The 25,515-nt window shown below is 43.9% G+C and overlaps 1 protein-coding gene across 1 annotated transcript in view; it reads right to left on the reverse strand.

Moving 5' to 3' along the window:
• Positions 1-987: 987 nt before the first annotated feature.
• Positions 988-25,515, reverse strand: part of LOC148523583 (uncharacterized) — a 103,422-nt gene continuing 78,894 nt past the window's right edge. Inside the window, 2 exon segments of the mRNA XM_088472964.1 lie at positions 988-2,649; positions 2,651-3,552. Coding sequence (XP_088329090.1) covers positions 988-2,649; positions 2,651-3,552 — 2,564 coding nt within the window.

Here is a 25,515-nt window from a genome sequence, read left to right on the forward strand (position 1 = left end):
CCCTCGGAGGAAAATAAAAATCCCTTCACACCCCCACTTTTTGAATGCTAGCCATTCAAAAACTGACGGGTAAGCAACGCTTTTGTGTTAGCGCAAACGGCGCAACTTCAAACCTTATCAAAACGAACATATGACTTAAAAGCTGAAGACTTCCATCGTCCCATCTCCTGGATGGCCGATGCTGGCAAACCGCTGCCCGCTGCGCAAGTGGCCGCCCCAATGCGAAACGAGTGGGTGCCGTAGTCCTCACTTTTCAACCCCAATCTAACCAAGCAACGCTTAAAAACTGATGCAAATTGAAATTTAGTAAGGGGCAAAGAGTCCGCATGTAACAAAAACTGTCCCTTTACTGCCGGCCGCTGTTGCAAGTAATTCTTAGCTAGTCTCAATGGGCAAATATCAGCTACAACATTACCTTTAATAGACAACCAACGGCCCTTTCCCATTTGATCCGTCTTGGACCGAGAGATCTTACATAGAACCGCCTCATCCTTCACTACAACGTTTTTAAACAATAAACCGGTATCGCTGGAATGCTTACTTGATGCCACTAGCTCACTAATTCGAAAGGCCCAAAGAAAGCAAAAGAAAAAGCCACTTGAAACAGAGCCGTCTCAAAACTTGAGTCCGTTACTGATCCCAGTATTTCTAACAAATCCGTTAACAAAACCAAATCAATTGGCCTGCGCGAGTCTGCCGGCGATGGCCTCTCTTTAGCCCATCCCTTAAAAGCCCTAGACAAAACAAATGATTTAGTGGGATCTGCAACCCGGTTAAGTTTAGCAAAAAAAGGGATTCCCGCCAAAGCTGAAGCCATGGAAGATTTTGACCTCCCTTGACTATAATGTCCCCAAACAAACTCCATTAAACGATCATCCACCGACTTACCCTCCCGCTGGCGACTACCGCAAAAAGCCTCCCATTCGTGCCAAGCAGACGAATAAGTTCTCAGTGTAGATGGCGCCAAGGATTTCTGTGCCAATTCCGCTATGCCTGATCGATAATCTGCCAGACATAAGGAGGACACGTTAATCCGCGGGGTTCAGCTCTTGGCACCAGGTTTCTAAACTTAACGAAATTGAAACGGGATAAAGCATCCGCTATCCCATTGTCAACCCCGGGGACATGCTTAGCCATAAAATTAATATTAAACTGTAGACACTTCAAAACCAGGTGGCGTAAAAGCCGCAGTGCCTGTGGTGACGAAGAACGCTGGTTATTAACTGCATGAACCACTCCCAAATTGTCGCACCGAAAGACAATGCTCTGATTCGACAATCTTTCCGCCCACAATTCCACAGCCACAATTATCGGGAACAATTCCAACAAAAGCAAGTTGGCCGTGAAACCGCGTGCAAACCAGGATGGGGGCCATGGGGCAGCACACCATTCCCCTTGGAAAAAGGCTCCGAAACCTGAAGAACCCGCCGCATCGGTGAACAACTGAATGACTGAATTTGATACCGGCCCGGAAGTCCAGATCAGTTCCAAATTGAAGTAATTCAAAAACGATGACCATACCCGCAAGTCGTCCTTCATCTCTTTAGACAATCTTATGGTATGATGCGGCTTGACAGCTCCCGCAGTTGCCCTCTCCAACTTCCTACAAAAAACCTTTCCCATCGGAATGACTCTGCAGGCAAAATTGAAAGAGCCCAGGAGGGACTGAACCTGACGCAGTCCCACTCTGTCCTTGCTCAAACATTCTTCTATCTGGGCCAACAGCTTCCGAACCTTGTCTGCCGGAATGCGACAACAACCTGCTTCTGTGTCTACTTCTATACCCAGATACGAAAGGCAACAAGTAGGTCCCTCCGTCTTTTCATGCGCAATTGGAACCCCCATGATCTTGAACAATGCGCAAGCCAAAAACAAAAGATCCTGACAAACGTTACTATCTCTTGGGCCTATAAAAAGAAAATCATCCAAGTAGTGCGCTACGCCGGTATGACCGGTGCCCACCTGGATGCACCAATGCAAAAACGTGCTGAATTTCTCAAAATATGCACAAGAGACAGAACAACCCATGGGTAAACACTTATCTAAGTAATAAAGGCCGTCCAATTTAAACCCCATAAACCGCAAGGAATTGGGGTGAAGCGGAAGAAGTCGAAAAGCGGACTCAATGTCCAATTTCGCCATCAATGCCCCTTGGCCAAAAAACCTAATCAAATCAAGCGCCTCTTCAAATAACTGGTAGCGAACCCTACAATACTCCTCTGGAATTGCGTCATTAATAGAGGCACCCCGAGGGTGAGACAAATGCTGAATCAAGCGGAACTTTCCCGGAACTTTCTTGGGCACCACCCCCAAAGGGGAAATACACAAACCGGGTAACGGTTCAGCTAAGAAAGGGCCGCACATGCGGCCCAACTTCATTTCCGCTTCCACCTTCTGCCTCACCACACGAGGTAACTCCCTTGCTGACCTTAAATTCCTACGCGCTACGACGTGTACCAAGTCAACAATGGGCAAACTAAAACCTAAACTAAAACCTGCCTGCAAAAATTTAGCATCATCGTACTTGGGGTATTTTGCCAACCATTTATTGAGTTCCGAAAGAACCACTGGAGATGGTGCCTTACTTAATACCTCCACTGCCTGCAACGCGCTCGGATTGACGCTCCCTTGCTGAGGACTTACATTCTCTTGCTGGGTGACCTGCTCCGCAAATCCTACATGAGTGTCGAAAACGACAACTTGCACCTCTGTGACATTTAGAGTCATTAAATGCAAAACATTTCCCCTTACCTACGAACTCCGGCCCTGCCTTAGCCGTATGTGTGTGTTTTTTATCTTGGCCTTCGTACGTATTTTTGTTTTGCTGTGTAACTTCCAACCAAACCTCTACGTCTTTAAATCCTAAAGGCATGGTCGGGTTTCCATCCTGTTTTTTACGAAATTTTTTGTCGTACTCCCTCCAAACATACCCCCTAGACTTTATGAATATTTCATGGACCAGAAATAGATACTTCAAAATGTTGGGATGCTCGTTGGGCCTTGTTTCAAGATAAGATACTGAAAAAACCAAGAAACCCCTTAACCAGTGATGAAAACTCCGAAAAGCGTTTTCACCTATACCTCCAGCTTTCTTGGCCTTTTCAAAATCCCTTCTCATCTCGTCTGTAAGCGTAAACACGTCTACATACTTCCCCTTTTTAATCTTTTCCTTTATTCTCTTTCGCAAACCCCTGGTTACGGCCGTATTTGCGCAATGCACCATCTCTGAAAGATTTATGGGCTCAGAATAAGGTACCGCCTTATCTTTCTGCTTTGCCGCTTTTTTCGCTAAGCGATGCGCAATTAACTTTGCTAACTTCCGCGGGCGCTTAGGCGAACCGGAGGATTCGCTACTGGTTGAAGATGCAGATGAGGAACTAACAGAGGACATATGAGAAACCGCATGCTCACCAGATCCAGATGTCCCAGGAATCTCCACCGCGTCCACGTTGGCTGCTGTAACCGAACTGGATGAATCCCTGGGTAAGACCCTTTGTTCTCTTGTTGCTTGTCTCTTCCTCCGCACCACTTCTACTGGTGCTACCTCCGTACCTGAATTGATAGCCACCCCAGAAACGGAAACAGTGTTTGTTAAAGTGTCTGAAATTCCCAATTCAGCAGCAGGAGTGGGGGGAAGGGGAGGGGGTTCTGAGTCCGCAGGGACTGGGGGGGATGGTGGTAAAATGGGCGCACTGCTGGTAGAGGTAGCGTGATGCGAGGGGGGGCATGTGCGGGTGAAAGGGAAGCAACAGGTGTGCTATTGGCCGGTGTGTAACCAGAAAACCACTGACCCGGTGGCGCATGGCTTGCTTGCCAGGGGTACGTGAAATGGCCTGGGGGTTGTTGTATGGACGAGAAAGCTTGCTGCCAATATGGTGTTTGTCCAAACATCACGGCCTGCGGAGGGTTGACTTGCAATGGGGCCGAAAATGGTGTGAAATTGGGGCTGTGCATAAAATTCAGCTGGGAGCCTGACGACCAAGTTGACTGCACCGCAGCAGGGGAGGATACTACTGCAGGCAGGTATGAGGTGACTTGCGGGTATGTTGACAAGTGGAAATATTGCTGCCGTGGAATGTTTGCTGGACAAACCTGGAAACCAGGAAAACCTGCAGGGAATGTGCTAGCGGCCATGGACCTATGCGTCCCTAAAACTAACGGCTGGGCTTGTAAATTAACTGTTGCAAGTGAGCTATGTGAGCTCACTACCTGCATAAAACCTGTCTGGCCAGCAGGTGGCGCTGCTGCTCCATCTAAAGTGGAGCCTGCAGCTTGAGCCCCAAGGCTCATTCCTAAAATGGTGGCAGCTGCATTAACCCCTGCAGCACTAGCACCAGGGGTTGCCATGTAAGCCCTACTGTGGGGGGTTAATGCGACCTCCGCACGGAGGCCTGCAGGTTCCAAAGCAGCTAATCCCCTGGGGATGTATGATGACGCGGCCGGGGATGCCCAGTCCCCGGCGCTCGCGTCTGCAAGCCCCTCCTGCCCCGCACTGTTCACACTGGATGCGGGGAGGTCAGGCAGAGGCTGCTGTGAGGAGGAAGTGGGAATGGAAGCCGCGCGCTGCGAGGGGGCACTGCAGTTAGGTTCCCCAGAGCCGGGGGAACTTTCCCCCGCACTGGGGGAGCGGGAAGCGGAGGACGCCGGCAAGCTGGCCGCGTCCTCGTGGCATTGTGAAGACGCCGCCGGCTGTAAGCACCCGCTCACACTGGCCGGGCGGAAGCCGGCGGATGCCAGCGGGCGGGCCGCGTCCGCAAGGCGCTGCGGTGGGGGAGCAGATCTCTTTGGACGGGGCATGCTGGGGGGGGGGTGTTGGATGACCTTGCGCAGCGCAAATGGCGGGCAAGAAACCTGGGGAAGGTGGGGGGCTGTCGCTGGGCAGGTTAAACAGTGTTGTATAATACCAATGGCTAAGCTAAATAATAAATAAAAAGAAATAAAGATACAGTTTAAATTTTATAAAAGAAAAATTAAAATGAGAGAAAAGGGTATGAAAAAAGAAAAAAGGGGGGGGGGAAGAAAGTTTGAAATGAAACGATGAAAGAAATAAAAGATGAGGTATAGAGAGAGTGGGGATTTTAAGAAATAAAACCAGATATTTAAGAAAGACAATACAGATTATTTAATACAGAGTAAAGCTTCCTGAGGTAATCTATATCTAACACATATGGTACTCAGCCTGACTTCCAAACTGCAAAGAGGCTGGACCTTATTCAAATCCTTCCTTAAATAGATATTGACAGGTATACGCCCTAAAACCCATTCATAGGCTAAAGTCCAATGTCCGTCACGACCAAACACAAACAACTAATCTACCTAGCAACAGGTTCCCAATCTTTATATCCCATTACAAATAATTAGGACACTTATATGCTTCGTGCCTATACAGCCTTCAGCTAATTTTAAAATAAAAACAATATTTATTTTTACCAAGAGACTTGTTTTAATAATTGGAGACAGTGCGTCCTTTAAACTGTGCATGTCCTTTTTAAAATCCCACAAAAGAGTGGGTGGGAGGGACCAAAGGCGCCGAGGGGGGGGAGCGGGTACAGATTGCCTGGGCTTCCTGAGGGGCCCAGCGTGGGCCCGGGTCCGGTGCCGCCCCCCCCCTCCCTCACAGCGTGTGCTGAGCAGAAAGTGGGAGACTGCTCGTGGCTGCTGAGCAGCAGCCACAGCAGTCTCCTATGCCTGTGGGGGGAGCGATCACACTGATCATGCCCCCCCGGCTTTGAGCAGTGCTGTGGGGGCTCAGAGCGCCTTCTTCTCCCCTCCTTCGTGGCACTGAAAACTTTTTTTTTCCAGGAAGGGGGCATGGCCACGCCTTCCCACGATTACCCAGGCTCTTGGCGGGCCTGGGAGGGACAATTCCATCTTGCACTTCTTTCCTTTACATTTGGCACAATTTGGGGCATTGCTGACTGACATTATTATAGTTTATTAAACTGCCATCCTGTCTGCCACTGCTGTGTGGCAATGTTTCATAGATGTCCTATATTTTTTTAAACTGCCGTGCATTTGTGCTGCTGCTCTGTTGCTTACTTTAGCCAGCCAGCTCGCTGCAGCCATTGGCCTGTATTGGTGAAAAATAGTGAAATCTGGTAAAAAATGCCTAGAAATGCCTGAAAATTATTGTTATTAAGGTTAATAATCCTGTATGAACAAAAACAGGCCCAAATTATGTGGTTTTAGCTGTTTATAGATTTTTTGGGAAAAAATACAGATCCAAAACGAAAACCTAAAAACAAAACACCAAGGAAAAAAAATCCAAAACCAGATTCAGATCCAAAACCAGGGGAGATCCAGATCCAAAACCAAAACCAATACACGGGGGTTGGCGCACATCTCTAATTATGAAGTTGAAAGGTGTTCAGAATAGACTGGTAATTAGTGGAAATTAATGTTATTGAGGTTAATAAACGCATAGGAACAGAAAAACCCACAAATTCTGTGATTTTAGTTTTTTTTTTCTTTGCATTATGTACTGTTTGGGGCCTAGTTTTTCAAACTGCCATCCTGTCTACCACTGCAGTGTCACTCCTAGATGGGCCACGTGTTTGTGCCGCCCACTTAGCATAGTCATCCAGCTACCACGGTGCAACATTTTGGGCTAAGAACAATATTGTGAGGTGTGAGGTGTTCAGAATAGACTGGAAATGAGTGGAAATTAATGTTATTTAGTTTAATAATAGCATAGGAACAGAAAAACCCACAAATTCTATGATTTTAGCTGTTTTTATGCTTTTTTCCAAAAAAATACAGATTCAAAACACAAAATCCAGAACCCTAAACACAGAAGTGTGGTTTTGGCAAAACCAATCCAGATCCAAAACACGAAGAAAGATCCAGATCCCAAACTAAAACACGAAAAGTGGCCGCTGCACACCACTACTCTTAAGCTTAAACTAAATAATAAATAACAACACGACAACTGTATTAATTGGAAAAAAGAGGTCACAGCCAAATTTATTAATATCAATTTAGAATTAGAATTAACCCTGGTGGCGAAAAAGCAGTGCTCCCTCAGTCCACAGCCCATATAGGGATTTATGTACAAAATGGGGTAGAGTTTCCATCCCGTGCGCAAACCATCCTGGGTAGTACCACTTCCCCTTAAACAGCCCAGTGCTGGTCCCTCCCTAGGAGGGACCGACTTACCTCAAAGGGGGAATGCTAGCCAAGCTCTGCTGCGCTAAATTGAGCTGCCGAAGAGCACTGCTTTCCGCCAAGCTGTGCCTCACCTGTTGGAAGAAAAACACATAAAAAATACATTCCTACAAGATATTGGTACAAACCAATTGACAAATAAATCGGGTGGGTGAGTTTGGCTCACAAACTGGAAAGAGAGAGTTAACCCCTCCTCCAGCCTTAATATAATACTTCTAAACCCCGTCTAAACGGAGCAGCTAATAGGCTAGCTATCCTGATTGACACCTTGAAACAACCAATTATAAATTATTAACACCAAACTAGCTCCAGCTAGTATTGCTCCAATAAAAAACAGTGTACTTATATCCTCTCAATGCAAGCATTCGAGTATTTAAATGATGGTGCAAAAAAAATACACTTTTAGGATAAGACCTGAAGACTAAAAATGGAGAAAGCCGCACGCTGCTGTTTCTTGTTTAGCAGCACGGCTTTCTTTATTTTTTGTATTGCAGTGAGTAGGGAAATTGCCTCTTAATTTGCAGCTGCAGCTGTGCTTTGATTCCTATATATCATCATGGGTTTGTCTTTGTATAAGCCCTGAAGACTGCCAGCTTGTTAGTGTAAAAGTCAACTCCTTTTTGCCATGTTTCCTTGTACACAGTAAGGAACTCCCCTGAAAAATACATCCTCTCCACCTCTTTATTTTAGTAATTAAAAAATGGCATTGTTGCTCTGCAAACTGAGGTGGAAATGTCTTTTTATTCACCCATAATGTTATATTCCTCTGTAAACCGATGGTCCCATGCACACTTTCACAAATCAGGAGGCACAGATAGTCCATAGCTAATTTAGTATTTCTGAACTTCGTGAATGGACTCCATCTTGTGCAGGTCACTGTCATACCTTGAGGCAACACATTTCCAACAAAAAAATAAAATCACGGGGACAATTTTCCATCTTGTCTGTCTCTAATATAAGGTGGCTTTTAAGGAAGTCGATAATATTGACTTCCTGGAGCAGTATTTGCAGATGAAAATAAGTAGAACTATTTCCAGCTGGCTGTGACTGTACCATTAATAACAAAAGTATAGATAACACGACCTATTAATAAGATTGACTGAAAACATTATGAAAAATAACTGTGAATAAAAAACTGGGACTGAAAGTTCTTGTCTGCTGTTACACTTCATTACATTTGGACACATTATATGATGTGACAGCTGTGACATTTTGTGAAAATCAAGTGCCCATTTTGTGCAGACACCCAGTTTGGTAATAGAATAGCAGTCATTTTCCAGTTATCAGCAGGCTAGCTGGACATCTGGTTACTTTTCTTTCCATTATAAGTCAGTGCTATTAGGCTTCTAGGCTCCTCTCTAAAATGATAGCTTTCCTGTGGTGGATTCGTCAGAAAAGCTGTAAAATACAGCTTTTTTTGTAGATGTGTCCTAACATTAGCTAGCATTTTAAAGATAGACCCGTATCAAAGAGAGAATGCAGTTTTTACAATGCTCCAAATAGCAACATGTTTTGTGCTGGAAAATTAAGTCTTTTTTTTCCCTTGACCGACAAAACATTTATTACAAATATGAAGTGAAAGGGGCTTTTGAAATGTAATAAAATTCCATCGAGAATGTGGTGCTGAAATTTTAATCAGTTCAATCACCCAGTGAATGAAAGTCGGTCTTTTGAGGTGGAAATGACCAAGGTGTCACATGTAGCAGAATGAAAAGCCATAGGTTAGAAGTATTTTTATTAACAGTATTCCAAGGTAATGGTATTATAAATGTTATTTGTACTGTAACTTAGCACAGTGGTAGTAATCCATCTGCACTAATGGAAATGAAGACAAATGAATACGTCTACAGGTGATGTCCGGTCATTACCCTACGTTATGGGCCTCCAGGTGTCTTGAAGTGGTTCACCGAGTTTACTGTATAAAAGAGATATTCAGCCAACCTTTATTTGATTTTATATAGGGTAGAAGCAAATAAATGTGTTCCAACTGGTGATGTTGTAATTAAATATTAATACATAATGAATATTGGCAATATATTTTTATGCTATTGAGTAATTAATTAATACTATAAAATGTCCAAGCTACTGTTTGCGCTAGTGTGACTATTACAGTAAGTCATATTTACTGAATAATCTCACGTGTGTCACAGAACTTACTTTGCAAGACTTTACTGAATGAATGCTATAGTTTGATACTTAATGCACACAGATCTGGGCGCAGGTACGGTCAAACAGAGGACTGACAATTTTTTCTTCTAAAAAGCGCTCAGAAATTAACATTTGTTTTATGAGTGAATTAGATGAAGAACACGTATTTCGACTTAATCCAGCAGCTAAAATACCACAGATGCCTTGACAAATGTTGTCAGGATTTGGATACAACATAATTCCAGACTGCAGAGGTGTTTTTTATTTGGTCTTATGCTTAAGCATCACAATGAACTTTTTATCATTGGTATGAAGTGCTGCCACTGGTGGCTGACTTACGTCGACACAAACAACATCATCCTCCTGAATTTTATCAGCCTGTTCTTGTACTTTCATCATCAAAATCCTCATTAGTGTCAGATACACAATTATCAACCTCATCCTATTGCAAATTTACAATTTCCACATTAGCATCCTCAATGTCTATGTCTAAACCATCATCATTACTTTTAATATTACTCATCCTCACCTTTGCAGAGGGTTCAGATATGGTGGAAGTTGACTTCTCCAAGATTACAGTGTCAGAATCAGAACTGTCAGACTAACATGTACTGTAGCATTCTTGAACACACTTAGACTTTCGTCAGGAATCTGTGAAGTTTGTGAACACACAATTTGTTCTTCAGTCTTAGGGCCGTATTCAATTAGAAGCAAAAAGCCGCTTTCGGCAAAACTTTTTCGCCGATGACGTAATTTTCGCCAATTTCATTTATCCCCGTATTCAATTTCAGCGTCTTTTCGCTGGTGTGAAAACGCAATGCAATGTAATAGGTGAAAACGTTTCGCCTATGACTACCCAACGGAAAAAAGTGCAGAATTGTGGTTTTGGGGAAACCACCCTGTACCCTTTGTACACCCCCCTTGATGCAAATTGTGTAAAAAAATGCAAAAAAACAAACAAAGGACATCCCAAAAAAGCACTTTGAAAAAATGGGTGAAAAAAATGAAAGTGGGGTACAAATTCAAAAACTAGCGAAATAGCCTTTGGGAGGGTCTGCAAGTATGGGGGAGGTGTTTTTTGGATTGCAGGTGTTTGCTGAAGGTGGGTTTTTTGCGCTTTTTAATGCTTGACTTTAGCAACTTTAAAATATGATTGCACCCATTTTCATGTACCCCAAATTTGATGGGAATAGTTATTTTCCCCCAAAAAATTAGCAAAATGCTATTCTTCATCACTTGCTGAAAGACGCTAAATAGCGCCTATTGAGACCATTAAAAAACCCCAAATACTTTTAGCATGGCAATTCGGGGGTACCCATAGTGATCCCCCATGTCAGTGCATCTTTTGGGGGGTGTCAGGCTGATTTCCACAAAACTGACAGAACTTTTCACTGATTTCAGTCTCGCCGGGTCCCGTTCTCACCGATTTGAAATTGAAAACGGGGATAAGCGGGGACAAGTGCAATACGTTTTCGCACCCAAACCAGCGATGACGGCGAAAAGTCCGGCAACTGACTTTTTGCTTCTAATTGAATACGGCCCTTAGTGTTCTTTTTGTGCACTGATTTGTCTGTTTAAGAGTTGGTGCATAAAGGTGGCGCATGTGAGTATAAAGAAGATGCCTGTCTGTGGATTTCGCAATAGGCATTCTAGTGCATGAAAGTGCAGTAGTAGAACCAAAACCCATGGTCTCAGCCTTTTCTTGCCACTCAGTGGGATGTATGGCATGTTGGCAAGTTTACATTTTTTCAGGAATAACCTTTCTTACACTTTCAACTTACCCCTTCACATTTTTTAAAAGTAGATATTGAATAAGTACTATGACTGACAGCACATGTTGGGATGGTCCTGTTCTATACAATGATTCATGATTGATTTATACCAGGACTGGAGGAAAACTACAGTACTTGAATTTATAACAGCCAGCGCAATAAGTGAAATTACAAAGATATAGGGAAATGAAGGACTTGAGAATGTTTTTTAAACCAGATTTTCTATTCAGATTTCATTATTTTGGGGTAGAGCTGTTGGGGACACAACACCCAGAAAGTATAGTAGTACACTGTCTCTCAAAAACACACAATTTTCCCTTGAATTATATATTTTGAATTAAAAGACTTGAGATTTTTTTTAAAACAGAAATGTTTTTTTTTTCCAACTTTATTATTTTGGGGGTGCAGCAGAAAGGGACACAACATCCAGCAAATATGCTACCTTTCAAAAACACACAATATTTTCTGGAAATATATATTTTGAATTAAAAGAATTGAGATATCTTTTTTTATAACAGAAGAAAAGCATTTTTTTCAACTTTCGTTATTTTGGGGAGCAGCTGATGGGGCCACAACACCCAGAAAGTACAGTAATATGTGCTGCCTCTGAAAAACACACAATCTTCCCTTGAAATATATAACTTGACTTAAAAGACTTGAGATTTTTTGTTAACACAGAAAAACATTATTTTTTCATCTTTTATTATTTTGAGGTGCAGCAGACGGGGACACAACACCCAGTAAGTACAGTAATATATGCTGCCTCTAAAAAACACACAATCTTCCATTCAAATACAGTATCTACACTGATTTAGAAAAGACTTGAGATATTTTCAAAAACAGAAAAAGAGGTCTTCTTTGGGGTGCAGTTTGCTCAGACACAACACACTATTTGTTGGTCAGCTAATCTTGCAATCACAGTACAGTGTCCTGTAGGTGGTTGGAAGGTCATAAGTGGTGAAGGGATGCACACGCGGCAGCTATTAAGTGCCGGGAGAGGCTGGGGGCAGCCCAGTAGCTGTGGAGTAATGGGGATGTTACCCGTGGTCATGCTCTTAAATGTCATACATTGGAGCGTGGTGTGACATATACAAGGACATGCCCCCTTTGGCATGTGGTGGGCAAGAACTCCTGCTGCAGACTTTATCAATGTTGGGTGGCATGCAAACACACACCGGAGCCTGTATTGCAAATTACATGCTAGTGTCTTACCCTCGCAGACACAAAGATTAAAGATACCTTTTTTCTTTTCCTCCCTTCCCACCCACTCACACCACCTACAACTCTCTCTAATGGTGACCATTGTAGCACAGCTACAGCCCACAACCCTCTTTATGCACTCTCCTGTGTTAAAAGACGCCTAAATAATGAGGGAAGGACTTTTATTCAATCCAAAATATACAAGATCTGAGATTCCAGAGAAACTTATGTTTTGCCTGCTTTTGACAATTCAGAACTGAGCCATGACGTGATTCAACTCGAAACCCCAAATTCAGTTTGGTTAGTTTTCGCTGAATCTGAATTGCTCATCTCTAATATAAACTTATAAGTGAATTTAATTAAAGAGGAATTTCTACTTATGTGTAGCAAAATAATAATAATAATAATAATAATAATAATAATAATAATATCTATCACTTACGTGCTTCTGTGTCTCAGGACCCACACATATCCTTTATATGGGATGTAATCATATGTCAACATTTACAATGTCGACATTCATAATGCAGATACCACAATGTCGACATTCATAATGTTTATGCCACAATGATGATTATTATGATGTCGACATTGTTGAAATGTCAACATATGAAATGTCAACATCTATAGAATGTTGACATATTCACAATGTTGACATTTTAAATGTCAACATGCATGGACTGGCAGCAAAGGGTTAGGCTATGGGAGGGGAGGTCAGGGATAGGCACTAGGCAGTGGGTTAGGGGCTAGGGTTAGTTATACTTAATGCCAGAAGTGCTGCAGGATCGTCCGGAAGTCATCAGGACATACATTGGAGCGTGGTGTGACATATACAAGGACATGCCCCCTTTGGCATGTGGTGGGCAAGAACTCCTGCTGCAGACTTTATCAATGTTGGGTGGCATGCAAACACACACCGGAGCCTGTATTGCAAATTACATGCTAGTGTCTTACCCTCGCAGACACAAAGATTAAAGATACCTTTTTTCTTTTCCTCCCTTCCCACCCACTCACACCACCTACAACTCTCTCTAATGGTGACCATTGTAGCACAGCTACAGCCCACAACCCTCTTTATGCACTCTCCTGTGTTAAAAGACGCCTAAATAATGAGGGAAGGACTTTTATTCAATCCAAAATATACAAGATCTGAGATTCCAGAGAAACTTATGTTTTGCCTGCTTTTGACAATTCAGAACTGAGCCATGACGTGATTCAACTCGAAACCCCAAATTCAGTTTGGTTAGTTTTCGCTGAATCTGAATTGCTCATCTCTAATATAAACTTATAAGTGAATTTAATTAAAGAGGAATTTCTACTTATGTGTAGCAAAATAATAATAATAATAATAATAATAATAATAATAATAATATCTATCACTTACGTGCTTCTGTGTCTCAGGACCCACACATATCCTTTATATGGGATGTAATCATATGTCAACATTTACAATGTCGACATTCATAATGCAGATACCACAATGTCGACATTCATAATGTTTATGCCACAATGATGATTATTATGATGTCGACATTGTTGAAATGTCAACATATGAAATGTCAACATCTATAGAATGTTGACATATTCACAATGTTGACATTTTAAATGTCAACATGCATGGACTGGCAGCAAAGGGTTAGGCTATGGGAGGGGAGGTCAGGGATAGGCACTAGGCAGTGGGTTAGGGGCTAGGGTTAGTTATACTTAATGCCAGAAGTGCTGCAGGATCGTCCGGAAGTCATCAGGACATCACCGCCAGACCGGGAAGACATCACTGGAGCCGCCGGACCGGCCATACTAGGCAAGTCACCACCAGACCAACAGGGACGTTTGTCGAGATTCTAATCATGTCGACATTTCATTAGTTTCATCATGATGAATGTCAATGTGGTCATTGCTGACAAGCCAAGCATGTTGACTTCACAACCATGTCGACATGACAAATTTCAACATGATGGATGTCGACAAAATATACCACACATATTTATATTAAAAAAACCACACACAACTTAAGGATTTTTAATGATTACAAAGACATATAGTATACTCAGGGAATGCTGAACAAGCATTTCATTCTTTCAAATTATATTTCTAGCAGTGTTCTTGTAATTAGCAACATTACCATCAGAAAACAACACAGGTGTTGATGGTGTAAAATGAGCAGTAAGCTAATAAGGTAAGCTGGCACATTTACAAGCACAGCAAGTGTCATTTTTATGTAAAATGCATACAAATGGTCTGTCATACGGAGGCAGGTCCCGTGATCTTGTGCCGGCTTTCATAGCTCAGATTTTCAACACTTTGATTTTTTTTTCATACTTCTGGCTTGATTTAGTTCTGTACTAGCACTTCTATATGTTATATGGTTATATATAATGTTTAATATGTTCTATCCATCTTGTTAAACTAAAGCTCTAGTTATCCTTTATTGCATTGAAATGAAATTGGTAAAGATAAAAATCCATTTATTTCCTGGAGTAATCCTATAGCTACAGTATTCTATTAGCACAAAGATGGTACTAGTTCATAATTATTATTTACCAATTATTTATATAGAGCACACATACAGTATTCCACAGCGCTTTACAGAGAATATTTGTCAATTCACATCAGTCCCTGCAATTTTACAAACTATGGGGGTCATTTAGACCCGCTCGCGAGCGCAGGACGCTCGCAAGCGGGTCGATGTTACCCCAATGCGCATGCGCACGACGGAGGGAGCTCCGTCATGCGCATGCGCGAGACCCGGACTGCGACAGCCAAGCTGTTGCTCCGGGTCTTGCACCAAAGGGGGTGTGCTGTCGATGGTGACTGACAGCACGCCCCCTTTGGTGGGCGGGTGGGGGGCGTGGCTGCCAGACAGAGGCGTTCCCATGGGAACGCCTACCGTCTGGGTCCGGCCCCACTGACATCACTAGTGATGTCAGTGGGAGTGATTTTGGCTCTGATAGAGCCAAAATCACTCCAGGGTTTGCGGTCACCGAGACCCTACCGCAGGGTCTCGTCGCAAGATCGATGGTCACGATGGTCTTGACCATCGCGACCATCTTTTTGGCCGCTCACATATGCTGTGGGTGGTCACCCACAGCTATGCGAGCGGCCAGGAGGCCGCTCCATTTTTAGGTAGGAGGGCACTGATTCAGAGCGAGCGCTCTGGTCAGAGCGTCCGGCTCTGAATCAGGCCCTATATTCCCTGCCACATGCTCGCACACACTAGGATATTTTTGTTTTGTTTTGTTTGGACCCAATTAACCTACCGGTATATTTTTGGAGTGTGGGGGGAAACCGGAGCACCCGGAGAAACCCACACAAGCACAGGGAGAATATACAAACTCCACACAGTTAGGGCTGTAGTGGGAATTGACCCTATGTCCTCGGTGCTGTGAGGCAGTAATGCTAACTCTTACACCATCTGTGCTGCCCAAATAATATGTAGTTAACTGTATACTAGGGGTGAGCGGATTCGGATTTCCGAAATCCGAACCCCCCCGAGCACCCCCGATCCGAGGCCAATCCGAGTCAGGCTCGATTTTTCCCGCCTGACTCGGATCTGAAATCGAGGCAAAACTTCATCATCCCGCCTTCCGGGTCTCGCGGGTTTTGGTTCCTATATAAGGTACCCGCATCGGCGCCATTTTCTCACTCAGCTGTGGACAGTAAAGAGGGAGGGTGGGAGTTAGGGCTGGCTGGGCTGTGTAGTGTATTGTAGTGCAGTGTAGTGTTGTGCTGTGCTGCGCTGTGCTGCTGTTGTCCATAGGGGCTGTGTCCACTCCTCCTAAGTTCATAGGGGCTGGCTGTGTTGTGCTGTGCTGCTGTTGTCCATAGGAGCTGTGTCCACTCCTCCAAAGTCCATAGGGGCTGGCTGGACTGTGTTGTGCAGTCAGTTCTCCATAGGGGCTGTGTCCACTCCAAAGTCCTGTGCAGAGTCCCAGTCCTAAAGGGGTGCTGTAGTGTTGTCCAGGGGGTTCTCTGTCCATCAGGGGTGCTCCCCCCAAGTGCAAAAAAAAAAATATTTTCTGTGTTTGTGAATTGTGTGCGCAGTAGCCGCACATGCATCAACAAAGTAGTGCCAAGCGTGCGCATGTGTCATAAGTAAAGGGCGGGCTGGCTTGACCATTAAAGGGTGCTGTAACCCCCAAAGTACACTCCAAACCAAATAAAAAAATATTTTCTGTGTTTGTGAATTGTGTGCGCAGTAGCCGCACGTGCATCAACAAAGTAGTGCCAAGCGTGCGCCTGTGTCCCATAAATAAAGGGCCGGCTGGATTGACCGCTAAAGGGTGCTGTAACCCCCAAAGGGCACTCCAAACAAAATAAAAATAAATATTTTTTTGTGTTTGTGAATTGTGTGCGCAGTAGCCGCACGTGTATCAACAAAGTAGTGCCAAGCGTGCGCCTGTGTCCCATAAATAAAGGGCCGGCTGGATTGACCGCTAAAGGGTGCTGTAACCTCCAAAGGGCACTCCAAACAAAATAAAAAAATATATTTTTTTGTGTTTGTGAATTGTGTGCACAGTAGCCGCACATGCATCAACAAAGTAGTGCCAAGCGTGCGCCTGTGTCCCATAAATAAAGGGCCGGCTGGATTGACCGCTAAAGGGTGCTGTAACCCCGAAAGGGCACTACAAACAAAATAAATAAATATTTTCTGCGTTTGTGAATTGTGTGGGCTGTAGCTGCACGTGCATCAACAAAGGAGCAGTGCCAAGCGTGCGCCTGTGTCCCATAAGTAAAGGGCCGGCTGGCTCATTTCTTAAAGGGTGGTGTAACCCACAAAGTGCACTACTCTCCAGCAAAAATAAAAATATATTTTCTGTGTTTGTGTGCGCCTTAGCCGCACGTATATATCAATATAACATAAATGGAGGACCAAACTTTCTCCGATGAAAATAAAATAGGGAAAGATCAAGAACCACTTCCTCCTAGTGCTGTTGCTGCTGCTGAGAGTTGTTCATCATCCCAGAGAAGAAGTAGGAATACCACTACTTTTACTAAACAATTGACCCTCCAACAGTCTCTAGCGAGGAGGATGAAGTACGACAGCAGTCATCCTGAAGCAAAACGTATAACTGAGGCCTTGACTGCTATGTTGGTGTTAAACGTGCATCCGGTATCCGCCATTAGTGCAGTGGGATTTAGACAATTGATGGAGGTAGTGTGTCCCCGGTTCCAAATCCCGTCTAGATTCCACCTGCATCCTCAAAGCAGCAGTGACAAGCGTGCATCTGTCTGTTAAAGGGTGGTGTAACCCTCAAAGTGTGCTCCACAAACAATAAAAAAATTCCTTTTTTTTCTGCATTTGTGAAATGTGTGCGCTGTAGCCGCACCTGCATCCTCAAAGCAGCAGCGACAAGCGTGCGTCTGTCTGTTAAAGGGTGGTTTAACCCTCAAATTGCGCTCCACAAACAATAAAAAAATTCTTCTTTTTTTTTCTGTCTTTGTGAATTGTGTGGGCTGTAGCCACACCTGCATCCTCAAAGCAGCAGCGACAAGCGTGCATCTGTCTGTTAAAGGGTGGTGTAACCCTCAAAGTGTGCTCCACAAACAATAAAAAAATTCCTTTTTTTTCTGTCTTTGTGAATTGTGTGGGCTGTAGCCACACCTGCATCCTCAAAGCAGCAGCGACAAGCGTGCATCTGTCTGTTAAAGGGTGGTGTAACCCTCAAAGTGTGCTCCACAAACAATAAAAAAATTCTTTTTTTTTCTGCATTTGTGAAATGTGTGGGCTGTAGCTGCACCTGCATCCTCAAAGTAGCAGCGACAAGCATGCGTCTGTCTGTTAAAGGGTGGTGTAACCCTCAAAGTGTGCTCCACAAACAATAAAAAAATTCTTCTTTTTTTTTCTGTCTTTGTGAATTGTGTGGGCTGTAGCCACACCTGCATCCTCAAAGCAGCAGTGACAAGCATGCGTCTGTCTGTTAAAGGGTGGTGTAACCCTCAAAGTGCGCTCCACAAACAATAAAAAATTCTTTTTTTTCTGTCTTTGTGAATTGTGTGCACTGTAGCTGCACGTGCATCAACAAAGGAGCAGCGACAAGCGTACGTCTGTCTGTTAAAGGGTGGTGTAACCCTCAGATTGCGCTCCACAAACAATAAAAAAATTCCTCCTTTTTTTTCTTTCTTTGTGAATTGTGTGGGCTGTAGCCACACCTGCATCCTCAAAGCAGCAGCGACAAACGTGTGTGTCTGTCTGTTAAAAGGTGGTGTAACCCTCAAAGTGCGCTCCACAAACAATAACAAAAATCTTTTTTTTTCTGTCTTTGTGAATTGTGTGGGCTGTAGCCGCACCTGCATCCTTAAAGCAGCAGCGACAAGCGTGCGTCTGTCTGTTAAAGGGTGGTGTAACTCTCAAAGTGTTCCAAAAAATAAAAAACTATTTTTTTAATGTGTTTGTGACTTGTGTGCGATGTAGCCACACCTGCATCCTCAAAGCAGCAGCGACAAGCATGCGTCTGTCTGTTAAAGGGTGGTGTAACCCTCAAAGTGCTCCAAAAAATAAAAAACTATTTTTTTATGTGTTTGTGACTTTTGTGCGATGTAGCCACACGTGCATCAACACAGTGGCAGCGCCAAGCGTGCGCCTGTGTCATAAGTCAAGGGCCAGTTTGGACATCTGGTCTGGACTGAAGGACGTGCCAACAATTTCTGACAAGTCTACTGTCACTGCATATGATACTGTCCTCAAAGCAGCAGCGACAAGCGTGCGTCTGTCTGTTAAAGGGTGGTGTAACCCTCAAAGTGCGCTCCACAAACATTAAAAAATTCTTCTTTTTTTTCTGTCTTTGTGAAATGTGTGGGCTGTAGCCGCACCTGCATCCTTAAAGCAGCAGCGACAAGCGTGCGTCTGTCTGTTAAAGGGTGGTGTAACCCTCAAAGTACGCTCCACAAAAAATAAAAAATTCTTCTTTTTTTTCTGTCTTTGTGAATTGTGTGGGCTGTAGCCACACCAGCATCCTCAAAGCAGCAGCGACAAGCGTGCGTCTGTCTGTTAAAGGGTGGTGTTACCCCCAAAGTGCGCTCCAACAAAATAAAATAATCTTCTTTTTTTCTTTGTTTGTGTGTGAAATGTATGCACAGTAGCCACACCTGCATCCTCAAAGCAGTAGCGACAAGCGTGCGTCTGTCTGTTAAAGGGTGGTGTAACCCTCAAAGTGCGCTCAACAAAAAATAAAAAATTCTTATTTTTTTTCTGTCTTTGTGAATTGTGTGGGCTGAAGCTGCACCTGCATCCTCAAAGCAGCAGCGACAAGCATGCGTCTGTCTGTTAAAGAATTACATCGGTGACAGCATCCAATTAGGCATGTCAGACAGTCCGTACCTGTACTGGCAGAAAAAAGAGGCAATTTGGAGGTCCCTCTACAAACTGGCTCTATTTTACCTGAGTTGCCCCCCCTCCAGTGTGTACTCCGAAAGAGTGTTTAGTGCAGCCGGGAACCTTGTCAGCGAAAGGCGTAGGAGGTTGCTTCCACGTAATGTGGAGAAGATGATGTTCATAAAATGAATTATCAACTCTTCCAGGGAGACCAGCCTCCAGAACGTACAGAGGGACCTGTGGTTGTGGATTCCAGCGGGGACGAATTAATACTCTGTGAGGATGAGGATGTACACAACACTGAAGAGGGTGAGGAATCGGTGGATGAGGAGGATGAGGACGACATCTTGCCTCTGTAGAGCCAGTTTGTGCAGGGACAGATTAATTGCCAGCTTGTTTTGTGGGGGCCCAAACGAATCAATCATTTCAGCCACAGTCGTGTGGCAGACCCTGGCGCTGAAATGTTTGGTTTGTTAAAGTGTGCATGTCCTGTTTATACAACATAAGGGTGGGTGGGAGGGCCCAAGGACAATTACATCTTGCACCTCTTTTTTTCTTTGAATTATGTACTGTTTGGGGCCTAGTTTTTCGAACTGCCATCCTGTCTGCCACTGCAGTGTCACTCCTAGATGGACCACGTGTTTGTGCCGCCCACTCGTATCTCTTAGCATAGTCATCCAGCTACCTCGGTTCAACCTTTTGGACATAAAAACACTATTGTGAGGTGTGAGGTGTTCAGAATAGACTGGAAATGAGTGGAAATTAAGGTTATTGAGGTTAATAATAGCATAGGAGCAGAAAAACACACAAATTCTGTGATTTTAGCTGTTTTTATGCTGTTTTAAAAAAAAATACAGATCCAAAACACAAAACCCAGAACCCAAAACACGGAAGGGTGGTTTTGACAAAACCAATCCAGATCCAAAACACGAAGAAAGATCCAGATCTAAAACACAAAACACGAAAAGTGGCCGGTGCACACCCCTACTGTATACATGCACAATGGAGATTAAGACCAGAAATGACTTCTATACATTGCTGACCCTCACTACCATATCTGCTTTACATTACTAGTTTTTAAAAAAATCTTATCCAAATTGGGTTTCACATTGGGAATTTTAAGACCACTGAGTTTGGCAGCCTGGAGCCAGGATGCACTAAATGGAAAATGTGATAAACACCCCGTTACCAGGTTTTTACAGCATTTCCCATATGCACTAATGCGTGGCCGCTGGGGTTCCGATGCAAAAGCTGGCGTTACCCTATAGAAGCCTATGGCCTTATACCGCATCACGCTGGTATGATCGGATCCCTCCTAGCATGCCCCGCGGCCACCGTGTCACTCTGCGCATGCGCAGATGGACCCCCGGGTCCTAAGCCCGGAAGTCCACAAGGCTGCAAGGATCCCAAAGGACAGCTCTTATCGGAAGAGCTGTCCTTTGTGCTACTGATTGCATATGTTAGTGCATATGCGATCAGTAGGGATGCGGTGTGTGGCGGTAAATACAGCACTATGTTTGTGCATCCCGCCCTGGGTGATTTGTGTGGGGATGTAAGAAACCATTTATACTAATCGCAAAAGAATGATTTTACAAATTGCACAAGTATACATTACAGTACACATTTTATTATGTCCTGGCTGCAATAGTGTGCACCTGTGAACCAAGGGCCTAATTGAGCAAGCAAAGCAAAGTAGAGAACGCACGCACTTGGCCGATGGTATTGTACTGCCCATGCGTAAACATCGTACAGCGCTTGCGCGAACTAGCCAGTGTGGTTGGGTAAGCGTACGCAGAATACACGCAGACCACTTCCGATACTGATTGACAGGAAGTGCCATTTGTGGGTGGTGACGGGGGGTGGTCGGGTAAACGCAGGCGTGCCTGTGCATTGGGATGTCGTTTTAGGGGCGTCCATAATTAAGCCAGTGTGGCACCGCACGCCGTGATGAGACTCCATGCACACAGGAAGTTGCCAAGATCCTGCACAAGGTCTGGTCAACCACTATTATGCAAATGTGGTTGATTGTTCTCGATGTTAACGATGTTTACGCTATCTTGCGTACTCATCAGGCTTTGAGTAAAGGTAGATGGGTGGATAATATACAGTAGGGCTTGGCGTCTGCATCTTATGATGCTGTCTCCGTGCGTACTGTATGCATTGATTAGAATATTCTCGCAGCGAACAGGTGCATGCGTTCTCTACTTTGCGTTGCTTGCTGAGTCAGGCCCCAAGTCCTAAGTGTGCAGTCTGTAATATCATTGTGCTGATACTATGGGCCTGACTTTGAGTTGGATGCAGTGCGGACTGCAGACACATGTCATGCTTATCAGCAGACTGCACCATGCGTCTGTACCTTAAGCATGGCCACATCTGTCCATCTGTGAAACGGGCATTTCTGGGCAGCAGCAGGGCAGTACCTTGTGAAAGTACAGACTAGATCCATCTTGTGGGAGTGTTATAGGAGTGTCATGGGTGTGTAGCCAGACTTTTGTGCTAGTTTGAGGTGTGCATATGGAGAAGGGACACCTGTTTCTGATGGATCTTTTGCACCCAACAAGGGGTAGGTGTAAGAGCCGGGACTAATTATGATGGTTGTGGCTGCAGACGGAAAACAGTGGCCGTGCAGCCACACTCATACAGCCATTTAGATACTCACACTAACATAAGGTAGTAAATCTAATTGAGAAGAAAAATTAATCTGCATAGACATAGACAGGACTTTTCAGTATGTAAACAGGTACTTTGTTAATTTTGTGTTATTAATCTAATAATGCTACTGTATTCATCATCCTAAATATGGCCATTACACATGAGGAAATGCTAGTTACACAAGTTTTACATAATGGGCCCATTCATTATTATGGTCCTGGTATTCAGCAAACTCCGAAAACTGAAGTTTTCAGAGTTTGCCTATGGGAACTATGGCCCTGATTCAGACCCACTCGCAAGTGGGCGTACGCACGTTCGCCGTACGTAAAAAAATATTTAAATTCAAGCACTCGCTCGTTTTTTCCTACGCAGCTAAAAATCCGCCCCAAACTCAGGCGACCCCTCCTCTGACTAATGAGCATGCCAAATAGCGAGCGTACATCCCCGAAATGGCTTGAAGGGAACGCACGCACAAGTACAAACCGGAAGTGGGACTGTCAGATTCCGATTACCTGCTCGTTTTTTCGGCCTACCTCCCTCAATCGTATCATGCCAATCAATATATCAATTAGCTTAATTTTTTATTTTTTTGTTTGAGCAATAAATTGAAACAAAAAATCTGACATTGGATTGTGAAATTATTGTACAAATGGGTTACATTTAATCCTGGACCAAAAGGCAAAAACTGGCAAAAAACAAGAAAAATAAAAAAAAAAGAAATGGGCTCTTTAAGGAACGTTTAAAAAATCATATAACGAGGCAAATTCAAGAGGTAAAAATAAAATGGTGCGAAAATTAAAACATGATGACATTATTGTTACAATAGGCCCTAACCACCAAATTGAGGGCAAAATAAACCCCCACAAATGTACGCAAATTGATTGTGTCATCCTGACATTAGCAGCTCTGAGTTCCACCTGCGTACGGTTTTGTGCTGATTTCAAAAGACATACCAAGCCGGTTTTCAATCCAACACTAATTGCTTTTCAGCCCTCCCGCGATTAATCGCAACAACATCGTGGAGTCCCGGGACGGAGGAGAAGGCCATCGCCAATGTGGTCGAGTAATCCAGACCCTAAGCTGTGCGAGCATTTTGAAGGGAAAGAGGATCATCCAGTGACGTATGAGTCGGTCCGAACACATTTTACGCTCGCATTTGCTAATGTATGTACGCCCCAAAAACGCCTCGCCACGCCTGCGTTTTTCCATCTCCACCCCCGTCAACACCCAAAAACGCCCTGTTCTGTCAATCACATTTGACATGTCACTTCCTGTACGGTATTTGACGAACGAGACCCAAAAAACTCGCAATCTGCCGTACGCACATGCGCAGTGTTACACCGACGCATGCGCGGTTATTCAACATCGGAACGCAACGAGCGTACTGCTGTTTGCGAGTGGCTCTGAATGAGGGCCTATAAGCAAATTCCATAGCTCCTCTCCTTCCTATGGGAAGGAGGTCCGGGGTTTCTAAGTGATCCCTCTTCTGCCTCCGCACTGATTGCTCAGCAGCCGCGCGCATGCATGAACTCAGGTCACACATGCGCAGTCGGCCAGCGAGGCAGTGCTAGGTAACACTGCTGCTTTAGTAGCTTTGGTAGGGATCGTGGAGACAGCTGCTTTTTGGAACATCTGCCCTCGCACCGGAACAATACTGAATTGCTCTGGTAATTGGATACTTAATCATTCAGCCCCTGCTGATGAATAGGCCCCATAATATCATCTCTATAAATACAATGTGAGACAAATGCTACAATCTCAACTTCTTTGCTAATCTGAATAAACAAACAAATTTATATTGTGCCTTAATACACATAAAGAGTTTTATATCATGTTTTCTTTCATAACAACAGTCCTGCTGAGCTTAGAGAAATCTAGGTCAATACGATTTGGTCTATTTCAAATGTAATGGATTTGTGGACTGCAGGACATAATATCTAAAGTCAATAACACACAGGAGTTCAATAATGTCTTGCATATTTCTGCAAGACTACCCCTTCTGTGACTGACCAACTGAATCAATGTGTTACTACGTGGAGAGACTACTGATTCTTCAGTCTAATTTATGTAAAGAGGACAGAATTGCCTAAAGACACTGCTACAACAGATACTTTTCCAGACTTTTTAAGTTTACTAAAACTTTGTGAGAGTTTACAGAATATTAACACTAAAAGTAGACAAGACATTTTCAGTGTACTCAATCCAAAAGCACGGGCTTATGTTTTTCTGTCCTGTGGCAGATGAGAGAAAATATCTGAGACTGAAAGCATTATTATTTATTGTTGTTTTATTGTGATATAGCACTTATTAATTTGTGGCCATTGTAACAAAAAATCCAGGCACATATTGCCGGCCTGCTTGTCAGTCAGACTAATTATGGTGACCTGGGAACAAGGAGTCATGACTGAGATCTGAAGAAGGTAACTGGGGAACCCCTGAGTTTTTCTGTTTCCTGTCAGTAGCATTGTACTAAACCTTCCTTGATATGTCTTGTAACAATATTTAAAGGCAGCAGATGAAGGGTTGTAAGCTTGTCTCCATGCCCCTGCACCCCTCTCCTTTCTATTTGCCTTTTGGCTGTCACAGTACTGATCACCATACTTTTCCAAGTTCATTTTATGGGGGAATGCAATAAACTCTCTATCACATGATGTCAGCTCACATTTATACAAATAAGTAAAGAACCTTAACTTAGATGAAAAAAACACAGACACGTATATTGCCAGGGAAAGGGTCAGCTTTTATCTATGATAACAGAGGTAAGGAGGCCAATTCCGGCTCAATTTTTCAATCCCAGGATTCAGGATTAAAAAAATCTAAATTTCAGGATTCCTTGGATTAAGTTAACCAATGCTGGCCACTCACAGCACACAGACTCCAGTGCGAGTGGGTGCAGCTGTACAAGGGGGCGGGCTGGTGTTGGCTGCACACCTTGACCTTTATAATGTCATACGCAGCCACAGAGCCGTAGGAGGTCGGGGGGCAGCTTTTAAGCCATCAGAAGCAGTGCTCAGCACTCCTCCCGGGCAGAAGACAAGTCGCACCAAGTGGCACATTTTAATTCTGAAAGTCCTGGGATTGGTGCCTCCTTGAAATACTGACATTTTGTGCCCTAAATGCCGGGATCCCATTTTCCATAAACAGAGATATAGTGGCAAAGGAAAGAATGGCCTAACAAATAACAATGAAAGGCTCAAATCTAAGTAACTGTGGACCAACTGCCCTCCCAACCACAACCAAATCAAATGAAGATGGGGCCAACTGCCA

This window comes from Taudactylus pleione, unplaced genomic scaffold (assembly GCF_031769625.1).
Source record: "Taudactylus pleione unplaced genomic scaffold, aTauple2 ptg000129l, whole genome shotgun sequence".
NCBI lineage: Eukaryota > Metazoa > Chordata > Amphibia > Anura > Myobatrachidae > Taudactylus > Taudactylus pleione.